At 39.1% G+C, this 18,754-nt stretch overlaps 1 protein-coding gene and 1 non-coding gene across 2 annotated transcripts; both read left to right on the forward strand.

Moving 5' to 3' along the window:
- Positions 1 to 210: 210 nt before the first annotated feature.
- On the forward strand, positions 211 to 18,286 carry DEF8 (differentially expressed in FDCP 8 homolog). The gene is made up of 11 exons (XM_080279924.1): positions 211 to 340; positions 1,663 to 1,873; positions 2,373 to 2,463; positions 3,022 to 3,162; positions 4,280 to 4,442; positions 5,658 to 5,822; positions 7,881 to 7,925; positions 9,658 to 9,702; positions 14,919 to 15,160; positions 17,216 to 17,437; positions 18,083 to 18,286. Exons 1-11 carry the CDS (start codon positions 211 to 213, stop codon positions 18,284 to 18,286), a joined length of 1,659 nt encoding a protein of 552 aa, XP_080136050.1.
- Positions 3,672 to 3,790, forward strand: LOC145409593 (5S ribosomal RNA). Its single transcript, XR_013899143.1, has one exon. It is a non-coding gene; the product is annotated as a 5S ribosomal RNA (ribosomal RNA).
- Positions 18,287 to 18,754: the final 468 nt, after the last annotated feature.

An 18,754-nucleotide genomic window follows, 5' to 3' on the forward strand; every position in this document is an offset into this window, starting at 1 on the left:
TCCATTGATTCAGTACAACAGTTTTGACCATGGATGGGGGTCAGAGTTGGGTCGTAATTGTTGTTGTGGATTTACCCATCTGATAAGGCCACCAGTCAAAAGCACATGATGCTTTAGGGTTCAGGTGGCCCAATTTATCTTTCCAGTTAACATTTCTGAGTATAATTCTGTGATGAAAATGGAATCCCTCCTTTGCAGCCAACTGCCAAGATGTCTGAAGATGGTAGCCAGCTGAGTGAGGGGTCAACCTTAAGTCTGTCTGATGTTGTGTCTGGGGTGACAGATATGGCCTCCAGCGTGACGCACAGTGTTGGAGGTGTTGTCCATAGTGTTGCTACAGGTACAGCCATATATATACTGTACTTTGAAAATAAAATAAAAAAATAAATAAATGTTAATTCTTACATGGATCAAGCAATATTTAGTGGACTAGAACTGATAATACACTAGGTCATTATAACAAATACTGGTATAACTTTAGAAGTAACCAATGTTACTAATTTTCATTATATTACGTCCCTGAACTATTCTAACTAAGACTTACCTTTTAATCCTAGTTTGAGTTGGGGGAATAGTTTTTGTAGGGATAGTCATATAGTAACTTTGGTTAGGCTATCGCTCAGTAGCTGATGAATGTCGCGCCATATTGGCTGGTGCAGGCGTGTGCACTCGGTCTTATGTCAGGCCCTAGGTTAGGTTAGGGTGTTAGTTTGGGTTCGTTTAATGCAAAATAGTGCGTTTTTAATTAATTTTGATCTTGATTTTGGGGGATAAACCCACTTTTGGAAATCTTACTCAAAATTCCAAAAGGGGGATTTTCCCCCCAAAATGAAGGTCAAAACTAATTAAAACACAGTATTTTGCATTGGAAAACATAAAAATAATAATAAAAGAAAACATTGGTTACTTCTAAAAATTTAACCAAATACTGGTATATGTTCTTAGCTTCAAAAAGTCAAACAGTCTCTAGCTATTTGTTTGCCATCATTTCAAAACATCCTTATTGCCATTTCAATTAGCAGTAAATAAAAGTACCGTACAATACATTATTGAATTATTTTCCATATGTACCGTATTAAACTATTTTCCTTTTTCTTTAAATTTGGTACCCTGTATATTTTAGCTAGTGCCAGGAGTTTATATTCAGCTGAGAGTGAATCATAGGAGATTGAAAAGTGTTGCCTTTTGGCTGTTAGGATTTCTCTAAGCAGAATAGTCTGTCCTTAGCTGATATAATATTCCAAAGTTTACCAGTAGCAGAGAAAGGTGCCCAGTAGCCTAGTGGGTTAAGGTGTTCCAGTCAAATGTTACTGTACCCATAAAGTTAATATCCAAGAGATGTTTAGGGTTTCGTGCTCACATAATGTCACTCAAGGCTGAAGTATTGCATATAAATATGTTACTGGTATGAACAGCACCTGACGCTGAAGAGAAATGCATTCATTTCATGACACTGATATATACTGTATATATATCTAACCAAGCTGCAACACTGCCTGGTCATGCAACTGTCCCTCAGCTCCCTTATTATCCCCTAAAAGAAAGAAGGTGGACTGCAGGAGGACAGCTTCTTCCAGCAGTCTGCTGAGTTTACATTCAGATGAGCATGGGGTTGCAACTTTCACCTACATCAGTATTCTTTAATCTGTGTACTGCCTCCAGGAGTGGGTGAAGTGGTGCATAATGTATCATCTGGAGTTGGAGGAACAGTTCATCATGTGACAGCAGGCATGAAGCGTCTCCTCACTGCTCCTCCAGACACTTTAGGACTCCCCGAAGAGGATGATGATGATGATGAACACCCTGGGGTGCTTCCTGCAACACCACGCAACACCTCACTCTCACCCACACCTCCAGATACACTCAGTACTCAGTAAGTAGAGTCAGTCAGTAAGTTTGTGTTGCATCAGAGTTGTTACAAAATACCGCATCTTATTCCATAGTTATAACTGGTACTGCCACTTGTGAAAAACTGGCAGATTAGCTTTACAGAACTGTACCTTTTAATGTATTGAAGTACAGTAACTTACCCTTGTGCCCCACTAGCTCTCGGAAGGTAACAGGGAATTAGCTGTTACCACATAACTGTCCATCCATCTATCTGTCAGGCTGTTACTACATAACTACTGTATTGAGCCATCATCCAGTCCTCTATTACCTCATCAGGAGTATAGGGACCCTTGGACGAAGCTACTTGGTCCAGACATTGAAGGTTAAAGTGAACAGTTGCATGTTCCTTAGTGGCTTCACCCCAACCAGTCCTTGGATTTAGACCCAAATGGGCCACATCCATTACAATGCCATAACTCATCACTGTATACAGTATCACTATTCTGTCAGTCATTAATTGGGATTCATTGGTCACCCCACAGCAGCCCCGAGACAGACCCAGAAGTGGCTGTGGAAGATGCAGCCATAAACACTGAGCTGGGCTTGACAGAGGATCATTTTTCCCAACCCGAGGTAATTAATATATCCGAAGTGAAAATCTTGAGTGTATTTTTGGTGATGACAGGGAATTGATTATAAGTTTGTAAGTGAATTTGTGTTCAAGGCTGTTAACCCTTTCAGTCTGATATCTTACTTTTCCGCCCTTGTCTTGTTACCCATGGATGATTTTATTCAGCGTAGGAGAGACTTCATGAACCAGAGGAATTAGATTTAATCTCAGTTTTATCTTCCACTACTGGGGCATGCCCCCATAATGAATAAAATTGTCAGGCAGACCAAGAAGTTGCATAAAAGATATCCACAAGTTGAAGTGGTTAATACCATTTATAAGTATTTGGACAGTTTTGAGCAAAGTTCACTTGTTTTTCCACTTTGTCAACTTCATGTTTAAGAAAATGTCTGTCACTTTTCACCCTGATGCATCAGAGCAATGAGAATCATCTGTGAGTAGTGACACATACCAAGCCCCTCATACTAGAAATATTACCCAGCTGGGGAAACTGGGAAGTAGAAGAGATGAAATTCTAAGCAATCTTTTGTCTCTGATTATACATCTTGAAATCATTACAGGAAAGTATACATGTGATGAGTGCTGAAACAGTGGAGGAGAAAGTAGAGATATGCAAGAACCTAATCCTGCAGTGTGACAAATCCACCATACGAAGACGAGCTCTGGTTCACAAGCTTATACAACTCAGGCTTAGATTACAGGTATGGAAAGAGAGAGATTTTTATATGCTCTGTTGCTGTGAGTTTTGTTATGATATTGTATTGCAGTAAAAGCTATGGGGTAAATGATATTATTGTAATGTTTAGTTGTACAGAACTCTAAAAGAATACGCAGATTACATTTTGTATACCGCAATTTGTTTATCATCCTTGCGATGTACATAAAAAAAGATCCTATACTTTCTTGGAATACAAAACTACGTAAAGATATTATGTTTTCTGTGGAGTCTTTTGCTTCTTTGTAAGTGCCTTTCTTCCATTGTATATTACTCAGACAACATGCACTGACTGTTTTCATTTATGTAGTCAAAAATGCCATAGACAGATTGATGGCATTGCATAGGCTTCCTCCCCAAGAAGTGATAGGAGATTTTTCAGTCACATAATGCCACCAAGGGAAGTATGCTGGTCATCTACCCTTAAATGTGGGCCTCAGTACCTCAAAGGGGTAAACTGGGATAAGCTGTTATTTTTATTTATTAATTTTTTTGGCCAACGGCCATACCACGTTGAGTACACCGCTTCCCGTTCAATCAGCGAAGTTAAGCAACGTTGGGTCTGGTTAGTACTTGGATGGGTGACCGCCTGGGAACACCAGATGCTGTTGGCATCCCTACGTCAAGTGGGGTTGGTGGAGGATTAGTGCCCCTCCCTGTAAAACAATTAACTCTAAGCCCTTGGCCACCCTGTCTGGGATACATGGCGTCTGGCAATGAATGAATGATGAAAATTTTTTTTTATTATGACCATTGTGTACAGTATGTGGTGTCATCATCATTATTTTTTTTTTACTTGGGTTCATAAATAAGAGAGTTAGATCCCTTCATTCCATGCAGATAGTATGGGGCTGGATGTTATCATTATCTTGAATAGTTTGTGTAAGTATTTTTCAAGTTGTGGCTACTGTGGTTCTGTTTATGTGGAAGAAAATGGGATTGGATAATGAATGAATCAATATTTAGTAAGTTGCTGTAATAAAACTTTAGTAAGCACCTTTTGTTTTCTTTCCCCCCAGAGCTTCAGAAAATTTCCGAAATAACATCCAGTCGTATATATTGGCGCTTTCTCCTTTCACTTTATCATCTTTCATTTCTTTCAGGAACTCCAGGAAGTTGCTGAGATCACGTCAATGGGCATAGTTGTACATATGAACCACCAACTACAGCCCCAGAAGCCACCACTGACACGTGCCACCAAACAGTACTGTGACAAGTGTGCACAGATCATATGGGGGGTCATACATGTCTCCTATGTCTGCACATGTGAGTTGAAGTGTATTTGAGCAAAGTGGAGGCATACACAGAGAGAGGGAGGCCAAGAATGAGTTGGAGGCATGAGGTGGAGAAGTATTTGAATGAGAGGTGTGAGTTAGCCAGATGATGGAGGACAGGGTGACATGGAGGTGAATTGTTTGTGGCCATTCTGTGTAGGACGAAGGCATATCTGATTGACCTTTTTCCTATTCTGCCCCTAGGTAAATAAAATGCAAGCCAGGCAACTGACTTCTGTTGGATCTTTTACAGGGCAGCTCAGAGCATTTTTCATTTCAAAGAGCCATGATCTGAGGAGAGGTGTTGTGATGAATGATTATAGATTTTAAATTGCTGCCACTTCTGCTGACCAAGCTTGTATATGAATGATACCATAGGTATTCTTTTAACCATAAATGTGTTGAAAGCACGTCAAGCACCAGTGAGTTCCTTATTGGAAAAACTGGTGCTTTTGAGAAACAAAAGACCAGATTATTATTGTTATTGTCATGTGTGGAATATCCTTTCTCACCCTTCCTCACCAGCTTCACTCCCATTTCCATTACATCACTCGTATTCCTCTCCTTACACAGTATATGGGGTTTCCATTGGAAGAGCTCTTTAAGTGCCATCTCATTTCAGAATGGTAATTTTGTATCACCGTGCCTTCAGCTAACTTCCATTCTCCAAGTTTTGAAGGTATCCTACAGTACTATATTTTGGCACTCTTGAGAATTTAAGTAACATTAAAAGTGTGTAACATCATGGGTACAGCACCTCAGTATTTGGGAAAACAGTGAGAGCAACATAACTCTGGAAGAAAATGCAGTTGAAATATGTATGTTAAGTTTCTTATGATCCCATGGACAACATATTAGTGAAGTACACTTTTTTATTAATAAGAAAAGAAAATTAAAGTTAACCATAAGCTAAAGTAAGACTGACATTTGATCTCCTACTCCCCTCGTTTCAGATGTGCCTTTTTGTGATGTGTGTGTGTTTTAATCCTTTCAACCTAGGGACATACCATCAGAGAAGTTAGATTTTTCAAACTTGGGAGGTTAGATATAACTTTCATTAAACCCGTCACCATTAGAACACTCTCTTACTGAATGATAACATTTTGTGGTAGCTGCTAGAATAAAAAAGGTGACATCGCTTGACCTGAAAGGGCTAAAGTTAACAAGCTGATCAGAAATGCATAATCAAATTGTTATACCTTTTCAGTGTGTGAGTACCGATGTCATGGCCGCTGCTTGGATGGCATAATGCGAAGATGTGCCAGTGTGAAAGCCAATGAAGATGGATCGTATATCCTCAAGATCTGCCCTGAAGTTGGCCTATCAGCGCAGAATTACAAGTGTGCCGAGTGTCGACGACTTATTACTAACAGTGAGTATGGGGGAAAGAGAAAGAGGGAGAATACATCTTTAGTTTGTGGGCATGTCTAAGTTTTTCTGGATAGTTTTGTAGTTTGCATTTTGTGATTGTGAAATGCACATTGATGTAGTAGTTGGGCCTGAGGATAACTATTTTGTATTATTTTTGCCATGATTACACAGTTTATTCACCTTAGAGAAGACATCATGTAGTGAGGGTATAATGCAAAGTTGTGGGAGTGTGAAAGCAAATGATGCATCTTCGTTGTTAGGCTGATCAACTACTGGGACAGAATTGTAGAGTAGTGTGATAAAATGCCCATCTTACAGTAAGCCCTGGGATGTCTTTAATTTATTCTTGCTTCCTTTTGATGATTTTGCTTGAGTTTTGAGGATGTTAGAAGAATAGCAGAATGTGTTTCTTTGTAGACATACCCTTAGCCATTCTTTTTATGTTTTATTAATTTTTATATTGATGTCCATGATGAAGGAATTAACGTGTCATTTTTTTGAAAGTTGAATGCCACTTAGGAGCCAAAGACTGATCACTCTCACCTTATCAACATCTTTGGGGAGAAGGGATTAACAGTCATTCTTTCTCTCTTTTTTGTACTTCTAATTTTTGTAATATTTATAATTTTACTGTACAGTAATTGAAAAAAAAAGGGGGCAACATATTACGAGAACTAACTGTACTACCAACATATCCTCTGTGTCTGTTAGCTTGTTAAATCTGGTTGACATCCTTTTAAGTTTATTCTTGCAGCTACCACCACTAATGCAAGGAGCCTCATAGCTTATACATCTCAGATGGGGATGCTGAATTGGTGTTCTTTTCTCACATAATTATACAATGGCTGTGCTTAGGATCTCTTTACCTTCTATGTATACCTGCAAAACATAGCTTCTGTTCACTCACAAATCCTTGGGTGGTTGCTTGCCTGTGGTTGATAGGTCTGCCAAATCAAACAGACTAGGATAGGGATTAATCCTCGAGCTAGACCTCATCAGATCATATAGCCCAGCTAGGGTTACAGGGGAGCGCTACCCCTCCCAGCACATCAGCCACCAGGCGGGGCGTGAACTCGCAACCTCACAATTACGAGCCCGACACCCTACTGCCGAGCTACCGCACTCCCCTCAGACTAGGATAGTAAACAATATCAACCCACTAATCCTGTGTTGAGTGGAGGGAAGGCATAGTTATAAGTTTTACTTTATATGTAAATGTGTTGTAAGTTAAGATGGTGGTTCAGAAATTAGTTAAACCAGATGAGGAGCAGTTCAGGATGATATTGTTACTTGGGGAATGTAGAAAAACTCTGCATCAGATCTTCATTGAGCCTGAGTCCTCGGTTATGACTTCCATTGAGCCGGTGATGGTATTTGATGGTAAACAGTAACTTTAGCTCACAAATGTCTATAGGAAATCATAATATTAAGATTTAAGTCAGTCATGCATTTGCACCTATTATCTGCTGACTATTTTTGTTATTGTTTTGCTGCCATTCTTTGCATTGATATGATATGTGTGATTATTTGATTTATTTTTATGCACTGCAGCTCTGATAAATGCTACAATAATCCCCCATTTTTCGTATTTTTGTCTTTAATTTTTTATGTCTGTGCTTTTTGTAATAATAATGAAACACAGTGAGACTCCTTAACTTCCATTGGTAACTTGGACATTCAGCGTAAAATTTAATTAAACAATTAGAGTAGTGCAACTGATATAAGATGATACAATATATTGGTATTTTTGTCACTCTTTACAGATATGCTTTTTATTCTTTAATCTATAACTGTTGTAATTTCAAACTGCGCCTCTTTAGTGTACGTAAGCATATCTGAATTACAACAGTGATAAAGTTGACTGCCCAAATTATGAGACTTGATTTTAGAGATGTGCCAAAGCTCGAGAAATGGAACAAAAAAATATTGGAAAGTAAAAGCAGAGGGGTCTTGCTGTTTGCTTTTGAATGGCAGATGCATGTAGGCCAATATTCTGAAATTTTCCTGCAATTTGTCACTTTGTTGCTCTTTACTAATGCACCAATTTTAATATTTTCAGACTTCATTGTTCTTGCAAAAAGACGAGGAAAATCTAAATGCAAAGGTATTCAGTTTATAAGTCTTGTAAATTGCCAGTGAAGTAGACACCAGTGGATATTCATATATTAAGCTTTTTTTTTTTTTTTCTGAGAGAGAGAGAGAGAGAGAGAGAGAGAGAGAGCAGATGTGCAAGAAATATGAAGAACAAGAAGGGAGAATGAACATAGGTCAGTAGGAAAAAAATAAATGTACAGAGAGAGAGAGAGAGAGAGAGAGAGAGAGAGCAGATGTGCAAGAAATATGAAGAACAAGAAGGGAGAATGAACATTAAGTCAGTAAGAAAAAAATAAACCTACAGAGAGAGAGAGAGGTTATGCAGATTCAAATTGAAAAATAGACCTAGAGCAGTTGATAACCTACCCCATTTGAAATCACTATCTAGGGGTATGTTGAATGCAGCAGCTAATACTTGATGCTTGTATGAAGTGTAATTGTACAGTACAGTATTGCAATATTAAAAAGCACCATGCAGTTTCCTTTATATACTTAAGGGTAAATATTATCAAAACTTGGTGAGAAGATGTGAAGAAGCCCCCAGTGTTTTGATGATAATTTCTGAGATGTGTGATGATGATGATGAGGATGAGGATGAAGTTAATGATGATGATGATGAGGAGGAGGATGGTGATGAGAAGGTTGGATCATGTCAGACCTTTATCATGGCTACATATGGTTTGTAATGTAGGTTGCAGGCATATCATATCTAACAGTTATAGTTTTACCAGAAAGGACTGTCAAGATTGAGTGGCTTGCTTCCACCTTCATACACTCAGTTTTGATAATTCTGCCATCAGTGCTATAAGAAGACTCTAATTATCCATATACAAATACTCAGTGATTTTCCATATAGAAGTAGTCATTAGGAATTTAGGATCTCTTCTTGCTTATGCTGTGGTACATCCATCTTAACTTGGAAATTTTTGTCCTTATGGAGCTTATTTGCCGTAGGTGAGTGGCAGAAGAAGACAAAACTTTGGATGACAGTGAGATGTTTTGTGGTTACGATGATGAGGTGAATGATGATGATAACGTTTAAAAGTAATATAAATTGTATTTGGCAAGCCTTCTGGATACAGTGGTTTGAGGCTAGGCAGATATAGCTTTCAAATTTCTAACCTGGATAAACAACTGGTAACAATGAGAGGGGATAAGCACATACACTATATTTTTGAAATTCTTTGGGTTTTTCACTTTCATCTTAAATGTTGGGACCAACTGCCTAGCCCCGGCCTCCTACGCTCCTCATGGGGCAATGTAGGATTGGATGATGGATGGATGGATTTAAGCACTCCAAAACCCTAAAGGCAGTTGTGTACTCAGCATTCTGAAAGTGTATAAAAGGAACAGTCTAGCACAGTAATGGCAAAAATTCTGAGCATATACTCTCGCTCAAACAAACTGAAGTCTTGGATGAAAAGTGGCGACTGTAAACTAGCAACATCAGAACTGCAAATTATGAATCCGTGAACAGTAAGGCCAGTACTGATGGGGCAGTACTGATCTTGGTATTAATATTCTCGGTATTCAGATGTCTACCCATCAAACTAGATACAGTAATATGATCCTGGATATTTGAGTACCATATCTGACTGTTCTTATTTTTAGGTAATCAGGTGCTGTATATGGATAATTAGACTTTGAATGCACAGTAAGGTTTTAAAATCTATGGCTCAAGAGAATTTGATGTGCATACCACCTGCCATTGATATCACTAATTTCTTTGTTTTGTGTTTTAGCCCATCTTAGGGGTGTATCATGCCTTGGTGACCCCTTCAGAACAGGTAGACCATCCCTAGACCCGTATTGTTTATGTTTTTATGCACGCTACAATAAGACCCTTTTATTTTTCCCTCATGAAGCTGATAGTCTTTTGTAATGCAATAATTGAATGGTCAAAATATTGAAATAATATGTAGTTTGCTGTAGTGCTGTATTCTGTTCATCAAAAAAGTATTTTATTTGCCATTCCTAAATTATATTTCTAAGACACATATCAGGCATATTTTTTGTTCAATTTTTTGTTATTTCACAAACCAATCCTGGTATCAAAGGAAAATTAAGAGCTTTATGCAGTCAAATAAATAATCATATGGAGGAGCTACAAACAGTCATGTCATTTCAGATGATTTAGAGGCCAAGATATAGGGGTCTTACTGTATCTCCAGCCTTATTTGGAATGCTGCCTGATGTTGTGTTGCTCATAACCAGTCTCCTGAACTCTTACTTGAACTCTTAATTTGAATGAACTCTTACTTGATGCTACTATGTGCTGTAATATTGCAAGAAGCTCCTCACAAAAGAGTACAGTATATAGTGTGGCATTTCCTGGTATTTTGATGAAGTGTAATGTTGCTGTCTCACAGCCAAAAGTTTATGCTTAAAAATGGTAATAAATATGTTTTGTGCTAGCTTGAAAAGAATGTCACTGCTTCTGAAAGAGAAAAATCTGGATAATCACAATAGTAGGTATAAAGGCACATAGTCTTCATATACAGGTATTCCACGGTTTATTTTTTCATGTCATGCATAATCTTTTTTTCTTTTTTTCATCCTCCTATATGTTCTAATATGTGGAATAATAGGTTAATAATTTGCATTCACGTCAGCACCCTCTCTTTACCCAACTTTTTTTTTTTTTTTTTTTTTTTTTTTTTTAGTGCAAGATGAATGAATCCCCTTGGTGAGAGAGGATTATGCTGGTCAAAATTTTCTTCTCCCAGCACAGTGCACAAGCTCTAAGTTGCTTTTGAAAGCACTGCGTAAAATTTTCCTTTTGTAATTTTTATTAGAGTACCTCATGTTGTATGTATATATTTATGTATTTTTATTAACTCTGAATAGTTCAGGTGTTGGAGAAGGATGCCTTCTTATGGAAGCACAAATGTGCTTCAACTCCTTCCCTATCCCCAAATGGAGGATGATGGTGTACTTGAGAATGACAACTTCAGTCTGTAGTTCACTGGGTTCATGCCCAGATCAGCCTAGGGTCACAACAACAAGCGGACACAGTTCTGCTTAGAAACGAGATATGTCCCCAGGGGTTAAGGAAAATAAAGTTTATATCGTATGCTCAGACAGCTAGTGACACATGTAAGCTTTGTAGTTTAGATTGATTTAATATTCAGGCTGTGTGGATATACTCTGAGCTGAACAAAATTGTCTGGTATGATCAGTTCTAGTTCAGTACTCTTGTTTGTTGTCTGCTGATAAGACAAAAGGTTAGTTTATTGCTAATATATATATATATATATATATATATATATATATATATATATATATATATATCTGTGGTAGGTGGGGGTGCTCACCATCCACTCACTTGATGTAGTGCTGCTGTCAGGTGTCTGCCCTTTCCTCTCCTTCATCCTTCTTTCCTTCCATCCTCTTCTGTCATCCTTTACTTCATTCTTTCCTTGTCCTTCTGCCTACAGGTAACTATACACTTCCTCTTCTGTCTTTCTTTCCTTCATTCTTTCCTCTTCCTTCTGTCTGTGGGTGACTCTACACTGAGTGACAAGACAAATGGCTTCCTGTACACCAGGAAACCATTTACTGCGCTGGGTGGTAACCATATAACCAAATTTTGGCGCCTGGTGGTTTAGGGAGTAATTATTGTGCTCCAGTCGGATTGAACCGGTGAAGGTATATATCCAGGGGGTGGTTAGGGTTGATTGCTCATGTAATGCCACTCAGGGATGAGTGAGGCTGGTCACTCTCATCTTAAATGCCGGGACCAACTGCTTAGCCCCGGGCTCCTACGCTCCTCATGGGGCAATGTAGGATTGGATGATGGATGGATGGATGGATGGAATATATATATATAGTGGTAGGTGGTGGCGATCATCATCCACTCACTTGATGTAGTGCTGCCTACTGCTTCCTTAGCCTTTATCATTCTTTTTCTGTGCCTGCCCTCCTCTCTTCCTATTTCTCCCATCTTTCCTGTCACTTCTTATTGCTTTCCTTTCCTTTGCAGGTGGCTTTACATTGAATATCAAGCCAAATGGTTTCCTGTAAGCCAAGAAACCATTTACAATGCTGGGTGGTAACCATATAACCAAACCATACGTGCTCCCTACGTGTCAGCAAGTGGGTTGGTGAAGGGTTAGTGCCCTTCCCCGTAAAAAAATAACTCAAAGTCAAATGGCCACCCCTTACGGGATTATGGCGTCTGGCAATAGATAGATAGATAGATATTTATGTATTTAATTATACTGTATATATAGTGTATAATATAATCCACAGAAGCAGGATGTTAGCTGTTGTGCAGTGTTTTGTTTTCTAAGTTCAGCTGAATAATTAACAACATTTTGGTTGTATAGTACAATAAGCTTGTTCATAAATGTATTGGGTTTTGCTGATGTGATTCCGTTGGGTAGTGTGGGGTTTGCTTGTTCCTCGTAAAGTGCCACTTAGGGATAAGGGACTGGTTACTATTGCTTAAATGTTTGGATTGAGCAATCAGGCCCTGAATCCCTATACTTGTAATGGAGTAATGAAGTGTACAAGAGAGAGACATTTTCTTCTCATGTAGGATCTTGTAAAGTTTAAAATCTGTTAGTGCTTGAAAGTAGGTTATGTTGTATTTCTGCATCATTACTTTTTGTTTGCTTTGATCCTGAGCTTTGAGCAGTGCAAGAAAACTCACAATTTATGGCATTTTACATCATGCCTCAAAATTCAGTAGCCTGTTCACTTCAGTGTAGTACACTGTTATCTTCATTTCTTGGTGCTATCTCCTTATTTTTTTTTTTCTCGGATTTGGAGAGACCATTTGCAATAATGAGATTACAAGCAGTTTTCATTAAACTCTTCACAGCCGTATTTCTTTCCTTTAACTGAATTGCATTCTCTGAAGCCAGCATAAATGAAATGAAAAATGCATTATCAGATGAAACAGTTGATGTATTTTTTATTATATTTTTATTGTCTCCAAGCGATTTTTTTTTTTTTTTTTTTTCATGAGGGGTCATTTACAACCTTCATTCATCCTTTCACTATTAGGGCACTCTCTTGAGCTGAGCAGAATGTACGATAGTAATAAGAACAAATGCAAAATGTTATCACCTTATGGAAGAGGCCAAGGACAGCAATTCAAGGCAGACTGCACTAGGACTGATATACAGATATACCCCTTTCTTTCATCTTAAATTAGTTCTATCTATCTATCTATAGCCCGACGCCCTAATCCCGCAAAGGGTGGCCACAGACAAAATGCCTCCAAGTCGCTCTGTCACCCACCATTTGACTACCCTCCCCCCAACTCACCCCCCCTCCCTCATATACCTCTCAACTCCATCCCTCCACCTCATCCTCGGTCTACCTCTCCCTCTCCCTCCCTCCACCTCACCTACATACACCCTCTTAGTCAGTCTTTCATTCTCCATTCTCTTCACATGTCCAAACCACCTCAGTGTATTTCTCCTAATCTTCTCAACCACATCCACATCCACCCCACAGCGTTCCTTCACTTCTTCATTCGTCAACCTGTCCCTCCACGTCACTCCACATGCTCCTCTCAAGTAACTCATTTCCACTGCTCTCACTCTTGACTTGTTCCCCTCTTGCGAGGTCCATGCCTCGCTTCCAGTTGATCTGTGAAATTATTGGATAGCCACATTATTAAAACACTATTATAATACAGAACACCAGCCAGATTCGCTGATAAACACCATTCCCCTTTTGTAACTCAGATTTGTTTTTTGTAGGAGAGACAAAAGATAAGCCCATTCTGTTCTTTCCTTTCCTCACCTTTCCTGCAAAAAAAGTTTCACAGTAATTTTACTTCAAGATCTGTCCACAACCGTATTTTCAGGCCTGCTATCGATGCACTGGGAATGTAGCATGTTTTGCACTATGTATTCTGGGTAGATGGTAGTTGTAGAAACTGTTAGAATACTAAGACTTATAACATGCTTAATTAATTTGTTTGTTATTTTTGTTATTGTAGAGACAAAAATTGAAATACTAAGTATTATTTTTAATGCTTTTGGTGTCGCAGTGGCCATATTGTTTGCTTGTTGTAGCTTGTAAGTTGCCATAATATTGTGGTGAAATCTTTGATATTACTGTGCATAGATTTGTTCAGTAAAGCAGCATATGTATCACTCTTCATTTGTGTATGTAGGCTGAGGAGCAACAATTCATACCCATCCTCTACCACTGCCTCTGGTTGGGGGAACTGTAGCCAGCATTTCACACATATTAAGATCCGTTGTCTAGTATTAAGTGGTTGTTTGAACACTTTTAGATTACACATGGCACAGTTTGCAGTGATGCCATTACTCGTGCAATCTAGAGAATCTTTGAACAACCAGTAACAGATGTCAGGCTTAGACTGACTTTCATCCAGGGACAGGATAGAGGGTGGGCAGAAATTATGGCTCATGACTTTACTGGCATCACTAGAGTACAGTACTGTATTTTTATAGTTCGTATACTATGGCACCTCCCTTGATATATCAATCTGACAGTTCATGTAAGGACATAATAGTAGAATTTACTTTACAGAACTTAACTAATTGTAGAATGTAATGGCCTTAATGATAAATGATGGTGTGTGATGCTGATTCAAATGCTTTGTATATGTTAATTAGTCATACCGGGTAGTGTCATTTCACTTGCTATTCTGACCCCTAGATGGAGAGAACTTGTAGTCAAGGTTTCACACTGAACAAAGACCTGTTGTCCAGTACATTACAGCTTCCCAAATCTGAACATCCAGTTTTCATAATCCTCCACTATCCAAGATATTTTTGATGCAATAGGAGGGTGTTGGCATCTTATGTCCCCACAGAGTTGGTATATATTTGAAGACAAGTTTTATTTATGAAGTAGTATATGGTACTGTAGGCAGTTTTTTACATGATCTTCTCCTAGTTTCCATTTTAATTCCACTTTCCATAATATTTCAGTTAACATAAAGTCTTTCATGTCCCAGCCTATTTAGTGGAGAAATGAACTCTTTCGTAATGTTGGTGATTTCTGGGCTTGGCAGAAAACGCTTGGTGTGAACCTCGACGCTGTGATTACTCTGGTCGCTACTACTGTCCCGCCTGCCACTGGAACTCCCGTATGGTGATCCCAGCGCGAGTCATACACAACTGGGACTTTGAGGAGCGACCTATTAGCAGGGAGGCCAGGCAGTTGCTGAAGTTGATGCGTACTCGTCCACTGCTTCACCTTGAGGAGCTCAATCCACACCTTTTTAAATTTGTAGAGGAACTCACTACAGTTAAGGTTAGAAGAATTTCATCTGTGCAGTTAGAGATAAAAGTATGCTTATTCCACATTGCCAACATCACACTTAAATGTTGACCATCACTTTCATTCCTGGTGCAGTAGCTATGTCGAAGGGAATTAATTGTCTTTGGGCAGAGAAGCATTGCAAGTCATTCTCAGCTTTCATTGATATTACCTAGCAATGGAGAGTGAGTAGTAGAAGAGGTGAAATATTGAGCATAATTTTGCCAGTTATGGTACAGTCACTTCCAACTTAACTTAAGAGTATTTGAGTGGGTAAATTGCTTATTTATTTCAAACTTGCAAGTGATACTCTTGATTCTGTTTAATAATTATTCCTTCAGTCTGGTGATGTATTTTTTTTTCTTTGCTACCACCAAAGATTGATTCAACTTAAGACAGACCTCTAGTTGAAGTGGATAATGACAGCCATATCTAACTCCTCCAGTTCCAGGTTTTTCAGAGCAAGAGAAAAAATCTTATGGTAGTACTGGCAGAATATAGTGTCATCAGAGTGAAGTGACCAAGAGCTGGAAAAAAAGAACACACACATGCACGCACTCATGCACACACACACACACACACACACACACACACACACACACACACACAGTAATAAAGGATAGGATGTCTGGATGGAGGGAAGTAACAAGTGGAGTCCCTCAAGGCTCAGTGTTGGCGCCAGTAATGTTCCTGATTTACGTAAATGATATGGTAGATGGAGTGAACAGTTATGCAAGTCTGTTTGCTGATGATGTAAAGATCTTGAGGAAGGTAGAGGTCGAGGAGGATTGTTAAATACTGCAGGAGGATTTGGATAGGATACACAATTGGAGCCGGACGTGGGAAATGAAATTTAATGTAAAGAAATGTAAAATATTGGAAATGGGTAAAAGTACCAGGAGGCCATCACTGAATTATTTGTTGGGTAATGAATTAATCACAAAAATGAGAGAAGAGAAAGATTTGGGAGTGCTGGTCCAAGATAGTTTGTCACCAGAAAAGCACATTAAAAAGATAGTTGGAGAGACTTATAAACTCTTGACTAACATAAGAGTAGCATTTCATTATATGGATGAGGAAATGATGAAAAAATTGATAGTGGCCATGATCCGCCCCAGGTTAGAATATGCAGCGGTAGTGTGGTCCCCACACAAAAAGAAAGATATAAACAAGATTGAGAGAATACAAAGAACAGCAACCAAGATGGTCCTCAGTCTGACAGACCTGTCATACAGAGAGAGGCTGGAAAAACTGGATTTGCCTTCTTTAGAGGAAAGGAGAAAGAGGGGAGACATGATTGTGGTGTTCAGGATCATGGTGGGAGTGGATAAAATTGACAAAGAAGATCTGTTTGTATGGGATAAGAGAGCAACAAGAGGACATGGAATGAAATTGAAAAAGTCAAGCTGCTTGAAGGATATCAAGAAATACAGCTTTCCTTACAGAAGTATAGACTTATGGAATAGCCTGGACAAAGAGATCGTCCAGTCTAGAAACTTAAAAGAGTTTAAAGTTAAATTCGACATATTGAGAAACAGCGACGGAAACCCACGAGCATAGTACATTCCGTGTATATCACAATTTGGTATATTAGGTAAATACTTAAATATTTGGAACGACTTAGACAAAGAGGTGGTACATGAGAAAAACATTCATGTGTGTAAAGGTAGACTTGATAAATGTGGATATGGAGACAGGACAACACGAGCATTGCTCAATTCCTGTATACTACAAATAGGTAAATACAAATAGGTAAATACACACACACACACACACACACACACACACACACACACACACACACACACACACACACACACACACACACACACACACACTTAGGCCACAATGATAATGAAGAGGAGGGCATACAAAGGAATACAGAGGAAAGCAAACCGCAACAGACCTAATGGTTCTTTTGTGGAAGGTTATAACTAACAAAAGTAGTCTATAAGTTAAAGACAAGGATAGAAAAACAGGATGGGTGGGTGATAATGATATATGAGTTACAGTACCATTACAGATGTTGATTTAACCTCCCTACTTCAGAAAATGCGAGAAGACTTGCTGGTTATGAAGCAGTACTTGGGAACCTGCCGTGCTGCCCAGGAATCGCGTATGCTCCGACAGCTTGAAGAACGGCAACACTTTGTAGACACGGCACATATGTACTCACTACAAGACTTGGAGGATGTGGAGTCTGGTGTGCTTCTGGGTTTTCTGAAGAAGGTCCATGACAGTTTTTCCAAGCACATCAAGAGTGATTGTCTGGTAAGCTGCTAAAACTAAGGATGCTGAGATGTCATAGGTTTACAGTAGTAGTAGTAGTACTGGTTGCAGTAGTAATAGTAGCAGTTGCATCCCCAGGCTTACCGGAATGTGAACGCACTGAATTGCAGGATGAGTATGCCATCCTTCTGCATCTCACCATCCTCCTTTTGGGGAATAGGGAGGGAGCAGAGAGACATTTATATACTTCAGCAACAGTATATTGGTTCCACCACTTGAAGGCATCCTTGTCCAGCTACATTAGGTCCTTGTTATAAGTTGTCCTTCCCCCCTTTTTAAATTAAATACACAGCAAATTAAAAAAAAAAAATTGCCTGTCAAAGTTCCACTGCCACCTATAAAGCAGATTTGCCCTTTCCCCTAAATTACAGTACCAGTTGTGTGGAAAAGATATATGTTTTAACTCAAGCCTGATTTATAACAACTGTCTGTATTTCAAATTGTGAATTAGTTACAGCCAAGCCAAATTCACCTGCTTCAAGGGGGGATTTCTGGCAACCAGACATCTATGAATTTCTACCACTGGTGTAAAGGAGGGATGGGCAGTCCACCTTATTTATTAATGAAACTGGTTGAGAATGATGAGGACAGTCATGTATTGTTCATAATGATTGCTTTATATTGCAGACATGCCAAGGGAAGGGCTTCATCTGTGAAATCTGTGATGTGAGTGAGATACTGTTTCCCTTTGATGGTGGTGTGGTGGTGTGTAGTGGGTGCTTTACCGTCCTTCACCACCGCTGCTACACCTCTCGCTCATCCTCTTGCCCAAGGTGCCTCAGACGCCGCACTGACCCTTCTGTCATACAGCAGCAGCAGCAGCAGTCATAGTTTTCACTCACTTACCCCATCATAACACTGTTGTCACCTTTCTGGAAATTCATTCATTCATTCATTGCCAGACGCCATGTATCCCAAACGGGGTGGCCAAGGGCTTAGAGTTGTTTTACAGGGAGGGGCACTAATCCTCCACCAACCCCACTTGACACGTAGGGATATCCTAGTGTCAATTCAGTGACTGCAAAACTCTCATCATTTTACTGGCCAAGTTACAATGCAGGACAGTGTTTAGATGATACCCTCACAGACTTATGGTGGTCAGTAGCAGTTCATTGCTTCATTTTTTTAGGTGCTAACAGTGGCTGACTCAGGATATTTAATGATATTATGCATATTGTATATAATACCCTCCTTACGGGTAATTTTATTGCTGTACCCAGTAAAATTCTTATGGATAAAGAGGAATGGATACCTCCTACACATACTCTTTTTACATGACATAACAAATGACAAAATAGA

Source organism: Coenobita brevimanus, chromosome 81 (assembly GCF_032717465.1).
Source record: "Coenobita brevimanus isolate Jiangsu-jjx chromosome 81, ASM3271746v2, whole genome shotgun sequence".
Classification (NCBI taxonomy): Eukaryota; Metazoa; Arthropoda; class Malacostraca; order Decapoda; family Coenobitidae; genus Coenobita; species Coenobita brevimanus.

Excerpts from the sequence above, each read along its gene's own strand:
- DEF8 (XM_080279924.1), top strand. The coding sequence starts at position 211 with ATGTCTGAAGATGGTAGCCAGCTGAGTGAGGGGTCAACCTTAAGTCTG. Across the intron at positions 3,163-4,279 it reads AACTCAGGCTTAGATTACAG|GAACTCCAGGAAGTTGCTGA; the intron begins GTATGGAAAGAG and ends CATTTCTTTCAG. Across the intron at positions 4,443-5,657 it reads TGTCTCCTATGTCTGCACAT|TGTGTGAGTACCGATGTCAT; the intron begins GTGAGTTGAAGT and ends ATACCTTTTCAG.